The sequence below is a fragment of the Pecten maximus genome, chromosome 12 (assembly GCF_902652985.1).
Source record: "Pecten maximus chromosome 12, xPecMax1.1, whole genome shotgun sequence".
Taxonomy (NCBI): Eukaryota; Metazoa; Mollusca; class Bivalvia; order Pectinida; family Pectinidae; genus Pecten; species Pecten maximus.
In genome coordinates, this window is record NC_047026.1 from 32,938,356 (window position 1) to 32,958,311 (window position 19,956).

Consider the following 19,956-nt stretch of genomic DNA (forward strand, 5'->3'; position numbering starts at 1 on the left):
AATAGATAGTTGCACTCCTGGTTCAGGCAGGGGACTTTGTATTGCTGTTGCAATACTATCCATCCTTGTTTGATAGTTATTTGCTTTGTCTAAATTTAAATTGGCAATTCTAATATTGAATCTGACAATTAATTTGAAAATATAGAAATGCAAACCAAACCACTGGCATTATGGTACATATCATAATCAGACCACAGAAAGGATTTTCCATACTTTGTTTTCAAATTGTGACTTAGAAATTCATAAACTTCCAAATGGAATTCTTGGACTGATGGCAGCTACAAAAATATGTCAATCAATCAATCCATGATGGTGCTGTTGTTAATATTCTTAGCCTCCTATAGATGTAGATAGGAATTTATAGATTCAAAATCTGTTGTTAATTTTAATCTTAGGCTACTGTAGATATAGCTAGGGTTGTTTTGATTTAAAACCTGTTGTTAATATTACTGGTTACTGTAAGCTGTAGGTAGGATTGTATAGATTTAAAATCTGTTGTTTCTAATCCTAAGGATTCTGTAGACGCAGTAATTGATTGCCTCAACAAGACCGAGCTGTATATACAAGCCAACACTTCAGGTCTCCTTACCTCGGTCAGTATCATAATTTGTTTTATGACAAATGTCAGTTCTGTTTGATATTGATCAATTTTGATTGCCTCTTTGCTCATTGAGTCATTCTCATACCTGAAGACCACCTCAATCAAAAAGAAAAAACAATAACCTGTTTATAATGTATTAAAAACACCTGTCTACAAAGATTAAATGGTTTCTATTGTAACAAAGTTCATTGTAAATTAACTCTTCATATACTGTAGACAGGTTTGAAAGTATATCCATGTACATTGTATGCAGTGGAACTAGACCTGGCTGATTGTCGGTGGCCAGATAGTCGGTGTCTGTCTAGTTTTCAGATTTCCGAGTCCTTTTTTTGGCGAATGCATTTTTCCTTTTCTATATCAAATGTGTATTTGAAAAGATCTTATATCTTTTATTTTTAAAAGAATAAGTGTTTTTTTTATTTACTCATCTGCCCAAAAGGCAAGTGAGCTTATTCTCTGGTGCAGCATCCATCCTCAGTCCGTCCACCAGTGTCAATTTTTCCATTTAAACGACTTCTCAATAACCAAGACAAGGTCACAGCTAGATATGCTAAACTTCTCCACCATAACCAAGGGGCCCCAGGACTTGATATTGGGATGGGATGAAGGGCTATCAAGTTGGTTCAAATGAATGACCTTGGCATATGACCTTGACCTACATTCAAGGTCACAGGGGTCAAATATGCTACAATATTTTAATGACTTCTACTCAATAACAAGGAGAACTGATATTAGGCCTGTAACATTTTTGGGTGAAGGGCTTGAAAAGTTTCTTCAAATTAATGACCTTGACCTGCATTCACAGTCATTGGTGTCAAATATGCTAAAATATCTTAAAATGACTTCTCTCAATATCCAAGAAGCCCATAGACCTTATACTGTATTGGGCATGCAGTATTCTGTGGTAAAGGGCTACCTTGTTTGTTTCAATGGATAACATTCACCTACATTCAAGGTCAGAGGGGTCAAACATGCTGAAATATCAAATGACCCAAGATTCCCTAAAACATAATTAATCAATATGATTTTAAAGTCATCTAAATACAATTTAATACCCCAACAAATGGGGGTTGTTGTTGTATTTGTCATTACCTGGTAACTATTTGAAAAGATTTAAAAGTGATTTGAGGTTCATTGGGTGTCTTGTTAATTGTTAGATATTGCAACAGTCTATCACAGGAATAAAACTAACCGATCATGCATTTTTTATTTACTTCCACAGCTTGCAAACGATTTTGCAAACAGGATATTTGCCACAATTGATTCCTTTATCAGCAAACTCTTCACTGCAGTAAGTAGACATTTATGCTGCAGTTACCAAATCATATATAATTTCAGAAAATGGAGTTTTTAATATACAAAAATACAAATATATCAAAACAAGCCAAAAGGAGTAAAATGAACTATGTATGTTAAATATGCTTATGATATTTTGGGTTTGTATACTCAATACATTAGAATTTGAATTGCCATCTCATATGTTGTGTCTGATCAGGAGACATTAAATCAGAAATTTAATACAACATTAGATCTGTCATGCCATATTCAATGTATAAAAAGTCTAACTGCAGCAATAGAAAACCATAACTATTTGTATGTGTGTGTACTTTATTGTAACAAAGTTATTGAGAAAATGTATTTAGCTGTATTATCATTAATTGCAGCAGATGTTTGTGAAAATCATAGTGAATTGATATGGATTTGATAAGGTTTGCAAGAGTAACATGTAGGGCTAGATAGTCTTACATTGTTAAACTGGGTGGAAGTTTTACAAACCCTATTCTTGTTGTATGTGTGATTTTGATATATAGAGAGGTGCAAGTATATACAAAATATGTTAACATACATGTATTGTAAGGAAGTGATTAATTACAAGGGCTAAATTTTGAATTCATTTTTGCAGCTGAGGACCGAGTTGGGTAAATGTGACCCGATCTGGAATCTGTATAACAACTTGTTTGTTATCACCCTGTGTGGATACACTGTGGACACCTTGGTATGTACCTCCATCTTGTGCTTCATTTCTGACAGGTCACAAGCAAGATTTCCTACCTGTATATAACTTGTTTCTCTTACTCAATGAAATATACAGAGGTTACGCTGATATTTTTGTTGTGAATTGAGAATCTCCTCAAATAAATAGGAAGGGTTGGAAATTATGAATTATAATGTTGTAGATGATTGTATATACATGTATCAATTGGCTGAAATCAGAAATACTTTTAAAGGGACTTAAAAGATTGATTGATATATTTTCCTGCAGTTTTAAATGGTAATATGAATGATGAATTTTAGCTGAACTAGCAGTAGATTATGAGTATTGTATTTTAATCATGCGACTATCTGTTTTACAGAATGGCTTTTGGTTCGGCTTGGGATGGTGCATATTTTTCTTCATACCTAGTATCATCTTTTCTGTCAAACTTGCCAAACACTTTCGCCAAATGAAGCAAGAGGAACCTATAGATGAACCTCATCCACATGGGGATACCCTGTATGAGTAAGTCAAAATTCCATATTCTACACTTATTTTATACCAGTATAGCTAGAATATTTTGTAATGTGAAAGTAGAGGATTATATATCATAATCAAATTTTATTAATCTCACTCAACATGGAGAAAAATGATGTTGTGTTTTCAGATGTGCAATTTTGAAGAATTATTTAAGTATATGTATTATAGAATATGTTCTTTGCAATCATACTAACAATCTCTATCATGCTATTGTGGGATACTTGGTTAAGATTTCATTCTGGATAATGTACATAATGATTAGAATTATCTTTATCTTTCGGTGCTGAGAGTAAAATGTTTGGCAGTCAATTTACAATGAGACTTGAAAACATTGAGTATTTTGTTCATTTAGGAAAATTGCAGAATATATCATTATATATCCACATTGAATTCTAATTTTTTTTATAACAAACTTCTTTTTTAACATTTATTTCCAATATAATAATGTGGATTGTCAATCATGTAATGTTATATGAAAAGTCTTCTAGAATCTGCTTAATTTATTATTGACCAATGTGTTGGTGTTTTTTTTTTTTTACAGAAAACATCCAATGACTGAGCATAAACGGTAAGACAACTACACTATATGCAGTTTACTTATATCAGCTCATGCTTCAGTGAACAAACTAGTAAATTTGCATTCCAAACCAATTTAGCGGTTTACTGTATATTGATGTAAATGATACAATCATGTCTTAAGATATGATAATTGCAGTGTCTAAACATATATTTCTTATACTTATATCTTAACATACTGGTAAAACTTATTTTAACATACAGGTAAATCTTGTACTCACGTAATGCATCCATCTCCATGTTCTTCATTTTGTATTATGAGAAATGTTTAACTCAAAACAGTCATTTTTAAGACAAATCATTTTTATAACATTTTTGTAATAATTTAACAATATGAATTGTAGTCAGGTAGGTCTTTCTACAAAAACAAAAAGAATAATCAGTCATTGTCTATCATAAGAGTGTTATTTATCCTGATACTATGATTAGGCATTTGTGTGCTGTAATGATATGCTGTATAACAGACAATACAAATTAGCAATCACCGTGCACTAGGTGTGTTTGAATAGTAGTGAAATGTATAGTATGAGAATAGTTTTATCCAACATACTGTTTCAGTGATACAGCAATCACGGATGACAACAATGCTGTTTATGTTGTGTCTGGTGGTCCTACAAATCCACTGGTAGAATCTACACCAAACAGCGCATCTGTTTCAAATACAGATTCAAATATCCCACCCAACAATTTAGGTGTTGCACAACCACCAACTCAATCAGAATTGTACCCTAGTCTTGATAGAACTGATTCTATACAATCACCATCCCTAGAGGCAAATTCAAATCAAAACCCACAAGCATCTTCACGACCAGGATCAGCCATGGACAAATCACCCGTCCCCACTGTACTTAGTAACAAATCCCAAAAGGAAATATCTCGTCCATCCTCTGCATTAAGTAACACATCTGTCAAAGACAAATCGCGCCCTGCTTCTGCATCAAGTAAAAAGTCGTAAGTCAAGCAATGTATCAAGGAGTATCTAGCAGGGTCCACCTATCAGACTTGAAATCCATGCTGTTTTATGATTTGATACTACACAATCATGCTATTTCAATTGCATGTCTTTTCAATTATTCTGTGCATTTCCAAAGAACATGAAAACAAATTGTTTCAATAAAAATCCTTGTGTTTATTACTCACTAAATTTTATTATTATCACCATATTGAATCCATTAAGCGCCCAAATCTTTATCTTAATCCACCCTTCCACACCTGCTTTCCAGTTGTACCTATTGTAAGTTTCCTTGTTCCACAAAATGTATGTTCCCTAGGTCTGTGGATAAATTGTTTTGCCTTGTTGTTTTTGTTCAACGAAATGTAAATCAAAAGGTTATTTTGGAACGTTTTGAATTAAAAGTTTTTTTTTTTTTTTTTAAATTATGAACAGTGCTCATTATTTCACCAAATGTACACCATGCAGAGTTTTGTCAGGTTACAATCTTGTGGCTTGTTAATGCCCTGGGCATCTACAAGGGCAAATGCATGCATATCATCTGGTGTTAGGATAATACTCCCTATAAATCACTAGAACATATATAAGTATTTTTCCAAATTCTTTTTCTTATAGTTGTGTAAACTTTTCAGTCAGTCCTGTCAGAAAGTCCGCCAATATTAATCTGATCACTTTCCTGTAAGTGACTGTTCAGTAATTCCCAGAGTGCCCATGGTTCCTTGATAGACAGGGTTAACAATTAAATTTTCATAATCTTGCACAGTTTTATTGAGGGAACAAACTTATATTATGCTTAATATATCAATGACAATGTATCCAGAATGTATTTCAAGTGTCTGGTTGGACCTGTATGACTGTGTGCAGCCTCACAATTGGGGATGCGGTATTGTGGGATATGGGGTGTCCGCACCGAAGCAGGAAGGTGACCATTGCTTGAATTATATTGTGCAACTCTAAATTACTTCCCAAGATGCGGAAATCCTATTCTACAAACATGTAATACAGATATATTTGAAGAAAATTCAGCATAGGTATTGACACTGTCCATTCAGCAGGGAATTGTACTAAATATTTTAGACAGTTAAGTCACCGAAAACATTCCCTCAACACGTGTACATCAAATTAAGTGAAATAGATACGTTTAGACAAATACTTATTTTAGTATATAAGTAATTTTGCTTCCCTTCTTGGTCACCCTGTCGCTTTGGTACCTACACCCCACATCCCACAATACTGCATCTCCAATTGTGAGGCTGCACACAGTGTGTATTTTATTTGTAATTTTACGTATTCGGTAAGCAGCACTGTACTCCTGTACTCGCATTGACGTAAAAAAACAACATTATATTACTTTCACAGCTGAAAGTTCACATTTCATATTTTACCGTTTTCACATTTAATCATTATATTGAACAATTCATATGAAAAGTTCACAGAAACTAGCAGCTGATATAGTTAATCAGTATGATGTGTATATATATATGATAAATAAGATTATAAAAGATCAAGAGATGATAATGTTCATACATTACATGTAAAAGATATGTACAGTTCCAGAGCCATCTTTCCCATTCCAGTGATAATGTATATGTGCCATATACTAAAGTAGTTAGGCCAGTCGAGTTTTCAAACTGACTAGTATTTTACATGTCTAGGAATGAAACATCATCAACCGAAAGGATTGATAGATTGGCCTTAGATATCCCCACTGGTATTAAAAACAACTGTGACACATGAACATGATTTCACTGTCAAAGACAGACAACTCCATTTTGATAAGTTGGGCAATCTCAACTGTGATAAACTGAGAAATCCCCAGTGTGAAAGGCTGATACATCTCTAACATCATAGGTTGAAATAAAATATCTCCTCTTTGCTAAGCTGAGAGAACTAAATTACGATTGGCAGAGAGATCTCCACTTTGATAGGTTAAAATAGCTCCACTGTGATAGATTGAGCGATTTGTGTCCTAGGCTCCGTTATAACCGGAATGAGGACGTTAAGCCCCATCAATCAATCAAACAATCAATCAATCAATCAATCAGATTGGGCGATCTCCACTTTGATTGGCCTTGAAAATACGTTATTATGATAGGCTGGGACATCGCCATTGTGTTTGCTGACATTACAACTATGATAGGAGGTGATCAATCCATATGGAGAGAAAAGCAGATATCTAAAAATATAAATATATTTTCAGTGAAAGTGCAATATAAAATAACTTTTTACTTTACCTTTAACATTACATTGTTAAGTAAAAATGAAATGTTATCAGTAGAAACATCAATCAAATATTTGAATTCATTGGCAACATTAAAGATGTCATCGTTATTTGTCAGTTTTTAAATCAGCTTTCATTGGCTTAACATAATGTTATTTCAAAACATTTAAACCTATAATGTAGTTTTAGATTTGCTTGTCTCTTGGTCTGTCTGATTTCATTTACGTGTATATTTGTTTTCTTCCACTAAGTGTGCTATCTTTCAAGCTATAGAGGGTAGTATCATTCCTTAATTTTAGGATCAGAATAATCAGTCTATAATGTGAATCCTGACAAGAGGTTTATGCATTACTAGTCTATTTAATTGATTGGTCAGTTTACCTCGGATTATGACAATCACGATCTTGAATGTACAGTTTGAACATTTCCAGTTGTTACCGAGATTAACAGCAAACATGAAAAAGAACAAAGAAATTTACCTTAAACTTCATTAGAACAATGTTTTATACACAAATGGAAATCTTACAAAAAATAAGCCAAGTTTTTTGTAGATTTCCGTTTTTGTTAATGATCAATCAATGATCTATCATCCGTTATTTGATGAATTTCGACGATTCGTTTTAAACAATTTCCGACACTATTGTCAAACTGTTTCTACGATCAAAGATATCAACAGTCTACATGAATATAAATGTTTGTCAGGAATGCACTTTGCCTTTCAACTTAACTAACGTTCACTGAATTAATTGCTAGGAACAGAAATCGTCAGAACGTGTTTTGAATCAAAAAAGGTAACCTGGTTAAAATTTGGTTAGATTATTCACAAGTTTTATATAATTTTATCAAGTTTTGCTTTTGTTCATGTTTTTCATGCTTTTTTATTTCATTTACTTCTTTTCTTTTTTGTTTTTGTTACTGCATGCTTTTATGTTTTTTTTAAACATGTCTTATAAGATTCGACACGTATTAGTGTTAATTTGAAGATGACAACATGGATTTACTTCATTTGTATGCTGAAAATAAGAATATAAAAAAATACAATTGTATGTGTTAAGTCTTCAGTCAATTCTTAGAGCTATTTGATTTGAATTGGATTTTAAGGATAAGTAAAATTTAGGATAAATAAAATCATACATTTTTGGGACATGTTTGTTGTATCGAAGAGTTTATAATTTTCCAATTGGTTGGATGTGTTCATTAATGTATTTGTTTGCGATTAAAGTTATAAAACAATAATGTGCTTCCCTGTCCGTTTTCAGAACTGATTCTAGGCCTGTATTCAAAGGGTAAGTACATTTTATTATCTAGCAGTTGTGGAACGTGCTTCATAGCAGCGATCTTTTCTACAAATCATAATATTCTTATTATTGATGAAATTGATATATTGTACAGCAAATAATATTAATCAATATTTTTACTTCAATCTTTGCTATTATTAAAGTAATATATGATTTCTGAGTGGTAGTTGTATCCAGGAGTACATATGCAGATGCAGAGAGTAGCGACAATAAGGCTATAGTACCAGAAATGGCTCTTTAGAGAAAAAAAATAACAAAAGTTTACACATGTTTTCCCACTGTGAAGATAATATCTATTTTTAGCTTCCATGTCAAAATTATTTGAGGGGGAAAAAGAAAGATAAAAGATTGCAAAAGATTTTTACCTACTGTATTGATACTATAGAAACTATGCTATATACTGTGTCAATTATTTCCAGGTTGGCATTTGATAAAGCTATCAAACCACTTAAAAGGTATCACGTGCGCTTATATACTTGGACTTAACCCTCTCATTGGCAGGGCTGTGTCAAAAAATAACAAAACGCTAACACTCATCGGGAGGGCGTGTGGTGATGGCGTGTATTTATATTCAATGTGTTGTGATGATGGGAGTATTGTGTTGAGGTCATGGGCACGAGAATTTAGATAAGTATGGAGATATAACATACATGTCAACCTAGAGATGATTTCTGATGTGGGGGTGTGATGTCATGTAAGGATACCAGCATTGCGTTTTTTTGCGATAAAGTAAGGATTGTGTAGATACTAATTGCGAGGTGAGGATTGTATGGTGATGAGGTTGCATAATATCAGGGTTGCATGTTTATTATCGGGTTGCATGGTTATTTAGATTGTTCAATAGGAATGTTGCGTGGTGATATGGATTGTTTTATTGATGTATATTGTTTAATATGATTTGGTGATTTGGATTGTTTAATAGGAGTGTTGCATAGTGATGTAGATTGTTTAATAGGATTTGGTGATGTGGATTGTTTAATAGGATTTGATGATGTGGATTGTTTAGTAGGATTTCGTGATTGTTTAATAGAAATGTTGCATGTTGATGTAGATAGTGTTTATTCGTGGGGTTGGAAGTATTCGTATGGAGATGTGAAGAGGGTTAATTTGCATGAAGATATAAATAATGTTTTACGGGGATATGGAAAGTTTGTATTAGAATGTAAGGAGGGTTACCGTATGAGGATATAGAGAGGGGTTGGTAATGTTATGGACCGGGTTGTGCACTTGAGGCTGTATAAGGTGTTCACAAATTGGAGGAGTTTTGTGATTGATGTGACTTATAAAACTAATATACTAAACCTAAAGTCTGAAACATTTAAAGGCGAAACGTCAATGACGATTGTCATGTATTTTGTTGACAGTTTTCACGTTAGCTTCCATCCCTGATGTACATGTATTTAACATTTGTTCAGGCCCTTTTTTACCTAACGTCCTTCATGTATATTCTTACTTTTGGCCACTAGCATCACTGGCCGTCCTGAAACTAGCTGTATGGTGCAGGTTTTTTTTTTTAATTATTTGGGATATATTGTTACCATCTATTACTAAATTCAAAAGGCGTCCAGATGGCCGTTGCTTTGAAGCAATATCAGAAGTCAAATAACTATTTCTCAGAAATCTGAAGGGTCAAAACACGTTAAAGAGACATGCTCCTTTAATCTTAAGAGTAAAATCTGACTATATATTAAATGATAATGTGTTCATAAAGTCTCGAAAGTCTTCAAGAGCTTTAACTAAATTAAAATTTAGCAGATATGTTTAGTCTCAGGACGTTCGTTCACTCAAAAGTTTAATAGTTGGATGGGTTTTATTCATTGATCGATATAAAGATATATACTGTATCATTTACTTAATTGCTACGTTAATGTACCATTTCCTTGTGCATCTTTTATACAATGCTAAGGGACTATCGAAACATTTAGTCTTATCAGAGCTGTTATTTTTTATCACACGATATCGCTGGTGTTTTATCATCTGCGAAAGATATAAAAAAATGTGTTTCATATATATTTATATATAAGTTTTTTCTATCTTTATTACTTAGTCTGAAATGTTTTTTTACTATTGCATAAAGTTATTTTAGAGCAGAATCGCGTACCAATACTATTTAACTTGTACGTGATCTACGTCTTTTGTAAAACTCCCTTTCAACCGTTTGCATTGCCCTTCTTTTTTAAATGTGCTATTTTATCTTTGGTTTGTTGATGTTTGTATCATCACTATCTAGAAAAATAAAATATTGATTTGAAATCCATTTCCAGAAACAAGGTGGGCCACGCTGACGACCCGGAAAAGAACGTACAGAACTTCCAGGCGTACGCGGCGGTAGATTGGTAGATAATATACCATTTCCGATGTAGCATGCTCGTATGTGCACATCTGCGCATTGTGTAGACACACAGTGTACGTGTCATAAGCCATGAAGTCTAGGAAGAAGCATCACATCCGCTGTGTCCGTTTTTCTGAAATATAGGTACACAGACCTGTTGCCTTTCTGATAGATTTACTCTGGAATGGTTTATTTTGTTGTTATCGATTTTCAGGAGCTTCCCTGGAATTATAAATGCACGAATTTGTTGCAGTTGAATTAATCGCGTCAGTGTACACCTTGTGATCTTATGAAATGTGAGACTACCCAAAGAGAGAATTAAATTGCAATCTATATCTTAAAATAAAATAAATGAAACGACATGTACTGCACACCCTTCGTAGTACGTCCTCTTCGTTTTACTTGGCACCTTGCTTATATCTGATGAAGTGCTCTTACCTTCTGTTGCTAATGCAACACCTGTTTTTGATACTTAAGTAATCTCTTTTGAATGAGTAACTATTACATAGCTTCAGGTTATTTGATATTATATTATACAAGTTTCACGGTAATTTATTAAAGTGTTTGTTGATGAAATTGAAATTAATAGAAATGAGATTAATTTTTCATCACAATATACATGACCGTTTTGTCTAAAGCAGCTTGTTAAGCAAATGTAACAAATTATATATTTTCTTTAGAGCAGATTCCCATTTGTGCGGTAAAACATTCATTGAACACTTATCCTGCCTATCATTAGTAGGTTGCAGATTTGCTGAAGATAATCTAATGATCTGTGATATCAGTTACACCATTTGATGTAGGATGCACAATGTAGTATTGTAGCACAAATTCTTAAGCAATAGTTTAAGAATATCTTTGGAACACTTTTGTTTCGTCATTTCGTTCAGAGTCTATAATTGGATGAGGTACATTGGTCATACCAAGACGCAGAAAGGAAATGTGATTAAAAAAATAAGTAAAATCAGTTATCAACACTATATTTTAAATATCATTTTTGGGATATCATTTCGGAGGGGAAAATGGTCATTCTGAAATATTGTGAATTTGAACCGCTAAAGTGTATGGAGAAAATTAGTAAATTCTTTATTATGTAAATGTATTTAGTATAACCTGAATGTGTATATTCATTATTGAACCTTTGTGAGCCGATCGACCATTCCAGTTACATTATGCACTATTTAGACCTTTTGTGTGAACATTTGTTGATTTAAACGAGAGCACCAAATGCTTGATTATGACAAACTATATAACCGGACTTTTTTTTTACTTGCCATCAAGATTGAAATAGTAAGACATGGATATGAAATATGGTGTATCTATGTTGTTAAGACGATGTTTTCACAAATATTTTTAACTGCATAATAACAGATAATTACATAATTTGTAGCACTCCTTGTTAAAATGTATCTGAACTGAATTCTATAACAGTATTGATTCCTATCTTGATAATTAAATAGACATTTGCGATAGAAATTGAGGATGCAACATTTTAATTTTTTTTCTAGTATTTAGCTCATCACTAGCATTGTATTGCTACAAAATGATGTTAATTGCTTACATAGATATAAAGTTTTCAGTTTAGTTGCTAATATATATAATATATTCAAATTTATGTTAAAGGATACAATGTATAAATACGCTTATTAGAAACTAACGCTGAAACATTACTACTGTGTCATTGAGTCATTGCGTCCATTTCGGATGCCTTAGTGATAGTGGAGGTCAAAGAATGAAAATACAATTTCATAGTTGTACTCTAAAACAGGACTCAAAATGTAAATATACATACACAAATGATATGATAGATAACAGCGAGAGAGGAAATGCGTTCTATAAATAACATGATTGTCGTTGATAAATCATTCTAAAGTAATAGTTCATGTAAAACGATCCAGAATAAATTAGATATTTTATAGATTATTTACATGTACATGCGACAATACCAGCTGCCATCTAACGTAATCAGAAAAAGAAAGTAGAAAAAAATCCTTTATAGAGTAAATTTATTTATGTAGAGTGACAAATAATTATTACTATTGCAATCGCCTTTTGTCCGGCGTCGTGTGTCGTCCGTCGTGCGTCGTAAACAATTTATATTTTCAACTTCTTCTTAAAAACTGCTAAACCAAATTCAATGAAATTTTACAGGAAGCTTCCATGGCTGAGGGTGAACCAAAATTGTGAATTATATGGTCCCCACCCCCCAGGGGCCTGAGGGGCAGGGCCAAAAAGGGTCAAATTGACTAAAACTTCAAAAATCTTCTTCTCTACTCTCAGATAAGGTGGAATCAAACACTCTTCATAGATGAAAGGGTCTTAAGGTGCTTTACCAAAATTGTGAATTTCATGACCCTGGGGTCTCACGTTTGCCCCTGGGGAGGGGGTAAACTTTACTATAGTTTATATAGGGAAATCACATTTTTGACTATTATTTGTTGGATTTGTATTGGAATTCATTCTAACTTGGTTCAAATTATCAGCATGAGATGACAGTTTGATGGTATGTACATGTTGGCCGTAGTTGACCCCCAGGGGCTGGTGGGTGGGGCCAAAAAGGGTCAAATTGACAAAAATTCCAAAAATCTTCTTCTCTACTCTCAGATATGGTAGAATCAAATACTCTACATAGATGGAAGGGTCTTAAGGTGCTTTACCAAAATTGTGAATTTCATGACCCTGGGGTCTCATGTTTGCCCCTGGGGAGGGGGTAAACTTTACTATAGTTTATACAGGGAAATCACATTTTTGACTATTATTTGTTGAATTTTTATTGGAATTCATTCTAACTTCGTTAACATTATCAGCTTGGGATGACAGTTTGATGGTATGTACATGTTGGCCCTGACTGACCCCCAGGGGCTGATGGGAGGGGCCAAAAAGGGTCAAATTAACAGAAATTTTAAAAATCTTCTTCTTACAGCCCATTTAAGGTAGAATTAAATACTCTTCACAGATCGAAGGGTCTTAAGGTGCTTTACCATAATTGTGAATTTCCTAGCCCTGGGGTCTCGCGTTTGCCCCATGGGAGGGGATAAACTTTACTATAGTTATAGGGAAATCACATTTTTGACTATCATTTGTTTTATTTGTTTTTAAATTCATTCTTTCATTCAAATTTACTGAAATATTTCAAAAATCAGGTGACCGTTAAGGCCCATGGGCCTCTTGTTGTATAGTCATGTCGTCCGTTTGGTTATTGTAAGGATACCTATATAACATCTCAAGTATTTGGCCAATATAATACAGCCAAAAAAGTACTGTGATAATTTTTTCGCCAAATTTTTGGCAGTTTGTCTTTTCTGTGGTCATTATCATAGATTGTGATTTATGAATACGTAAATGCAATTAAATCCGTCCTCTTGTCATAATTCTTACTGATGAAATATGTTTTAGTTTTGTTTTGTTTATTATAACTATTTTTATGAAACTTTCATTAAGAGCAATATCATTCCGTCCTTTTTATTTCATATCTGTTATTTTATTCGAAAATAGTTTTGTGATACTGAATCATCTATTTTGAGGTCACCGGAGACAAAATCTCATGTGATCTATTCTAATCGCCTTTTGTCCGTCGTCGAGAAATTCATGAGTTCAGTGAAATTAAGCAGGAAACTTCAATGACCAAAAGTCAACAAACACTGAATTAAATGGTCCCCATCCCCAGGATCCTGAGGGGCGGAGCCAGATAGGGTCAAATTAACTGAAATTTGAAGAAAAAAAAAATCTTCTGAAGACCCAAATATAGTAGAATAAAATTCCTTCATAGATGGAAGGGTCTTGAGATGCTTTACCAAAATAACGAATTTCATGACCCTAGGGTCTCGCGATTGCCATGGGGAGGTAAACTCCACAATCGTTCATATATGGAAATCACATTTATGACTCTCATTTGTTTGTTTTCTATTGACATTTATTCCAACTTCTTTTATGGTATGCAAATGTTGGCACTGACTGACCCCCAGGGCTGATGGGCAGGTCGAAAAAGAGTTAATTTATTTCCTAACTCGGGTGACCGTCAAGGCCCATGTGCCTCTTGTTTGTACTTATGTATTTTTACATTTTTGGAAGTCAATCGTCATGAAAATACAATGGAGGTTTTTATCGTTTTTTTTTTTCATATTTGATTACATACAATTGAAACAACTGAGTTTTGTTAATACACTTAATTGCGATCACACGACAGTGTGTTTCTATCTATTGATATTCTTGGCATTTGAGAAATGTCTGTTCATCTTGCCAAACCATTTTATGCAATTTGCAGACAGCACTGTCACTCGTTCCACATACAATTAAGCATGTAAAATGTTAATGTAAAATGTTTAATTTTAAGATATCCAATTTAAAATTAACTGAATATCAATTTTGACCAATTGTGATTTTAGTCTTGATTTTTTTCGAATGAATATTTGAATTAGTTCAAGCGTACTCGATATCATTGTAACAGCGTCTCTCCCTCAATAAGTCAACGTGTATTACAGGTGTGGGATTGTACGACTTTACCTGATGTACAGCCGATGGAGCATTTTATGTATAAGATTGACAAGCGTTACACAGTGATATAAATAAAATAACTGCGGAATATGATTACTCTTTTAAATACATAATTATGAACAAATTTTATGCTTCGTGATGAAGTATTTTTTTCGAAGTTTGAAATATGTATGTTTATTATATATTATTTTGTCGCCTGCAGAAAGCAGCCGACATTTACATGTAGGTAGCACTATGTCGGCGTCGGTGTCGGTAACCCTTTGGGCCAATAAAACTCAAACTTCATCCAGATATTCATTTACTTACGTGCTTGCCTAGAATTGCTTTTCGGGTCTCTTGGACCGATCAAACTCAAACTTCATGCAGATCTTTCTTACCAAAATTACTTGCATGGGATTGTTTTTCAGGTCCGAATGCCAAGGTCATTGTAACTAAAATATAAAATTTGTTTTTGATGCAGTTTTACCTTACCTTACTTGTCAAAAGGACAAGGTCACTGCTACAAAAGCAGAAAATTGGTTTTCTTGTGACAACTTTTGTTGCTTTGGGCCCATCAAACTCGATTTTCATGCGGTTTTCATTACCCCAACTGCTTTTTACTGGTCCAAATGTCGAAGTCACTTACTATAAATACAAAATCTGTTTCCGTGCAATAACTCCCGTAATCACCGAACTTCTGCGCAAGCGACACATCTACTTCAGTGGAATTCTTGTTTTTCATGTAGTCGTGTTTATAAACAAAGTGCAACACCTGAAAATTCAATATGTTAGGTTTATGTTCATCAATGTACAAGCCCGTTGGCACGCTTTGAATGGACTAGTTTATATTATCAGCCGGAACAAATTATAGATAATCATTACCGTCAGAAGATACTTTTTATTTCAATCTTTTCGATATTACTTTCTTATATATTCTTTTTAAATTGACGAAAATATATGCTATATACATTTAAGGTTTTGTTTTATCACCGGATAAGCGTGCACTTTAGTTGCATGTTTATCGCCGATATGACTCTAGTTCAAGCGTACACAGCCGTCATTTCCTTATATACAGATGTTCATGTAAATTTTCTCTCGCCGAAGTGTGAACAGATCGGAACCCTACACTGGTCGAGCTAAATTATCACGGGGTCAATTTTATATTTTGATTACAAGTTAATGACAAAAGCCTACTGAACTCCGTTGACCGACCAATATTGATACTCTTGTGATATCCATTCACTTATGTTAGTGGAGTATAAAGACCTCCCTTCTGTTTATCAGTACCCTATTACAGATATATTCGATATTTACCGCACAGATGTACGCACCATACTACCGTAGAAGTTTTATACATTTTGCAATCCCACAACTGTAATACATATATACATCATGATATGCCTGTACAACGAATCATTTTGTTAGTATAATGCCTGTCACAACGCTTTTTGAATTACCAAAACTCTTTCAAAATCAATGTCAATCTTCAGTTATCGACGAAACATGAAAAACATTTTCTTTATTGAGATTTTTTGAAATCAACATATTTCACATGTACAATGTAAAACATATTTGATCGTAAAACATTGTTGTTCCTTTAATGTATCTTAGTAAATTTTGTCTGTTGATTTGAAAAATAAAGCAGTTTGTTTTGCCTCTTCTTTCAGTTTTATTTTAGTATAGTATAGACGAGTTTTCGAACGAAGGTAATGCATGCTTATACGAGGAAATTTCACACGCAACACGTCACGCATTCTCGAGGAGCTCGGTTTATGTTCACTGTATCCACTCCTGGTTGGCGTACTTATGCCATGAAAAAATCCTTAGATACACGGGCAGCAATTTGATTGGTGTCTGAGAAATAAACCTGACGATTCTTTGAAGATTACAGAGTAGCGACAATTAAGTTCAAATCCAGTCAATTTAATGGTATGGCGACTCCCGAGATTCGTTCAATGCACATCAAACGACCACATTAGTTTACTTTTTTATCCACCAGATGGTTGTGATTGAGCTTTTGATTTTGTGAGGACAAAGAAAACACAACTAGAATATCAAGGATAAAAATCACGATTCTATCTTCCTAGCACAACAGGTCGTTTTCGATTTTAACGCTGGCAACGTGTGTAAGTTGTTGACTATAACTCTAGTCTCCGATTTCCTGTAATATTTTTATCATAATTCTAGAATTTAGAAATTTGAGAATGGTTTACTGCTATGAATGAAACAGTCGAGAGAAAAACTAGTTGAACAGCTCTTTATAGCGTTACATGTTGTAAACCAATGGTGCGATGGTTTGAAGACAACTTACAAGTACAGCAGTGAAGCATTCCTAGGATATACTTTAATCCAAATTGGACTTGCAGTCATGTACACACTCAGTAAAGGGAATATAACAAACACGTTGTGATTCCATCACCATTACACAATTCATTATCTACCTTGATTTTATAGTCATCGGTCAGGGTTAGATACCTACATTTAACTAACAAAACAAATTCAAAAGATGCCTTACAATCCAAACATTTTTAGTTCATATGCTTATATTTAATATTGCCATAATCTGAAATGTACATCTGATTTTAATTTTTCCGGCAAAGGTCACACTTTACACTTTGCGTGCAAGACATACATTGTATGCTTTGTTACCTCGAAATCTACACTTTACGCCATTCGATGGTAATTACACGAATCAAATGCTCTGCTAATTGGATGGAGTTCCAGTTACATTATCGATCGATACATATTTTTTGTTCTTTTTACAAATAATTAGGTATTAAAGAACGTTCCAATATTTTCAGAAATGAATTAATACAACAAGCAAAGCTTTAGGTGAATAGTAAATGGCAGATATGACCGAAAGTTTCGAATAAAGGAACAGATAAATAAGTATGTTTTTGAAGCTTCTCGTACATATAAGTTCATATTTGAAATAACCTATATTTTCCCACTGGTAGCCTTATTTCCATGTGATATCATTTGTATTATATACACTTTTTATAATAAATGCTGGCGTTGGATCAGCCAATGATCTCATTTCCCATATCATCATATTTGATGAATGGATCCTTATAATTATGCCTTTGATAATGACATTGATGACTTCTTCCTTAATGGGTTGTGGGAGTGTGTTCTGACAGCCTGTCAACACACGTCACCTATGGTTAGTTTTTTGTCTTTCTTTCCCCCCAAATATCCCATACAGCATTGTCATTGTAATTGTATTGTTTGGTCAGAAATTCAGTCGCATAATTTAAATAATCGCGATACATTTTTGAAAATCAGTCTCATAATGTAAAGGACCATATACTAGACTCTACATGTATCTTGATTACATTTTGATACAGAAAACGAAAAAAACCCATTTATGTATGGTTTTATAATAAGAAATATATAAGATTGAGAAAAACGTTTTTATTGTGATATATTGCTATAAAAGGAAACATGATCATCATGAAACTCTTTAAAGAAATTCAAGTTTGTTTTCGTGTAACATTGATGGAAATCAATTCAAATAGGTTTGTAGGTTAAACTTTGTTAAACATGTATCATACTGTAATTTTGTATGCTGCATTAAATTTTATTTTGCGATGATTCCAATAATTAGGGACTTAAGACTGAATTGATTTATTATCTATGAAAACATTCTATCTTAAAGTTAGTTTTACTTGCCCTCAGAAGTTCCCTATTTATCTATGAGCTATTATGAAGTTATGATATTAAGTAACGTGATGGTAAAGAGTCGTCATGCACGTAGAAACATACTACATTATTCTACTCGGAGAAATACTGATAAGTCGAACACTGATAGTGAACAAAATCATTCATGTTAAAGAATCTGGTTTCAATCAAAAAACTGTTACACTCATTAAAAGTTTGACAGCCCCATCCTCTCAGAAAATCGTGTAGTAGCTTGTCACTACATGTAGACACGACCCGCCCTTAACACGGCCGATTTCCGCTGACCTAATTACGTGCTCTCAAGGTAAAACTTAGGGACTAGTGACTTTATAGCCACTTATAATCAAAATTATAATGCAAATTAGATGGTCATGTTAACATGTGCTTTTGTTTTGGAAATAGCAGTCTATCAGCATACATAATCGTCATGTCCCTACCCGAAAATAAATGAAAAGACAAAAGATGACACCATAACTGTTAGCACAAGTAACACTTACCTTTCTGAACTATCTGTTTCGTTTCCGATATATTATGCCTGTGTTGATATTCAGCGATGTTCTGCAATATGGAACAAACCCCGTTCATTAATGATACATCTTATTTTTGTTCCTAAAATTATTTTTGCTAAGACGCTATTCTGTTGTCTGGAGAAGGGTTGGCATGAATAAACTGTATAAGTGTATTATATGTACATGTATTTGTATCACTTAAGAGACCGAAATCTTTGCGTTGTGGATAACTCTGTTTCCTAAAATGTCCACTGACTCATTAATACATGCAATTACCAAAAATCTGTCATTTTGACACATGACATAATCAGATGTATTAGAGAATAAACATTCGGAAATGGAGAATATAAACGTTTAAAGGTAACTGGAAGTGTAGCTCAAAACAAATGTGAAACTGGTTTATGAATAAGAAAGTGTTGTTTTTTTTCAAATCTCACTAAAAATGAAACCCGAGTGAATCCGATAAAGCATTTATTGTTCTTGAATATATATGGCCTTATTGTACAAAACTTAAAGGTACCTGTCATTTGTTTTCAATTTTCTTCATTTTAATATCCTGACAGTAAATGAAAAAATGGATTAGTAACAGTTAAGATATATTGTGATTAAGTTCCTAATTAAATTAGTAATACATAAATATGATCAACGTTAATCTCGCGGTGTATTCCTCCGGCATGCAGCCCCTAGTTCAGTTTAAAGTTGATCAATAATGGTAACTTATAGTTTGATATTGCTTCAATACTTTTTCATTTTTAAAACAATTGACTAGAATACATACAAAAGAGGCAAGTGAAATTA

At 33.4% G+C, this 19,956-nt stretch overlaps 1 protein-coding gene across 5 annotated transcripts in view; it reads left to right on the top strand.

The window, feature by feature from the left end:
- The window catches only part of LOC117339438 (prominin-1-A-like), a 53,633-nt gene extending 41,170 nt beyond the window's left edge, over positions 1 to 12,463 (top strand). For 2 of the 5 annotated variants that reach the window (XM_033901013.1, XM_033901014.1), the window contains exons 21-29: positions 513 to 593; positions 1,824 to 1,892; positions 2,505 to 2,597; positions 2,956 to 3,101; positions 3,658 to 3,684; positions 4,434 to 4,643; positions 8,125 to 8,151; positions 8,583 to 8,618; positions 10,428 to 12,463. In XM_033901013.1, the coding sequence (XP_033756904.1) occupies positions 513 to 593; positions 1,824 to 1,892; positions 2,505 to 2,597; positions 2,956 to 3,101; positions 3,658 to 3,684; positions 4,434 to 4,643; positions 8,125 to 8,151; positions 8,583 to 8,618; positions 10,428 to 10,503 (765 nt within the window). In that variant the 3' untranslated portion in view covers positions 10,504 to 12,463. The remainder of the gene's footprint in view (positions 1 to 512; positions 594 to 1,823; positions 1,893 to 2,504; positions 2,598 to 2,955; positions 3,102 to 3,657; positions 3,685 to 4,433; positions 4,644 to 8,124; positions 8,152 to 8,582; positions 8,619 to 10,427) is intronic. The other 3 variants (XM_033901015.1, XM_033901016.1, XM_033901017.1) reach the window with 3 other exon arrangements.
- Positions 12,464 to 19,956: the final 7,493 nt, after the last annotated feature.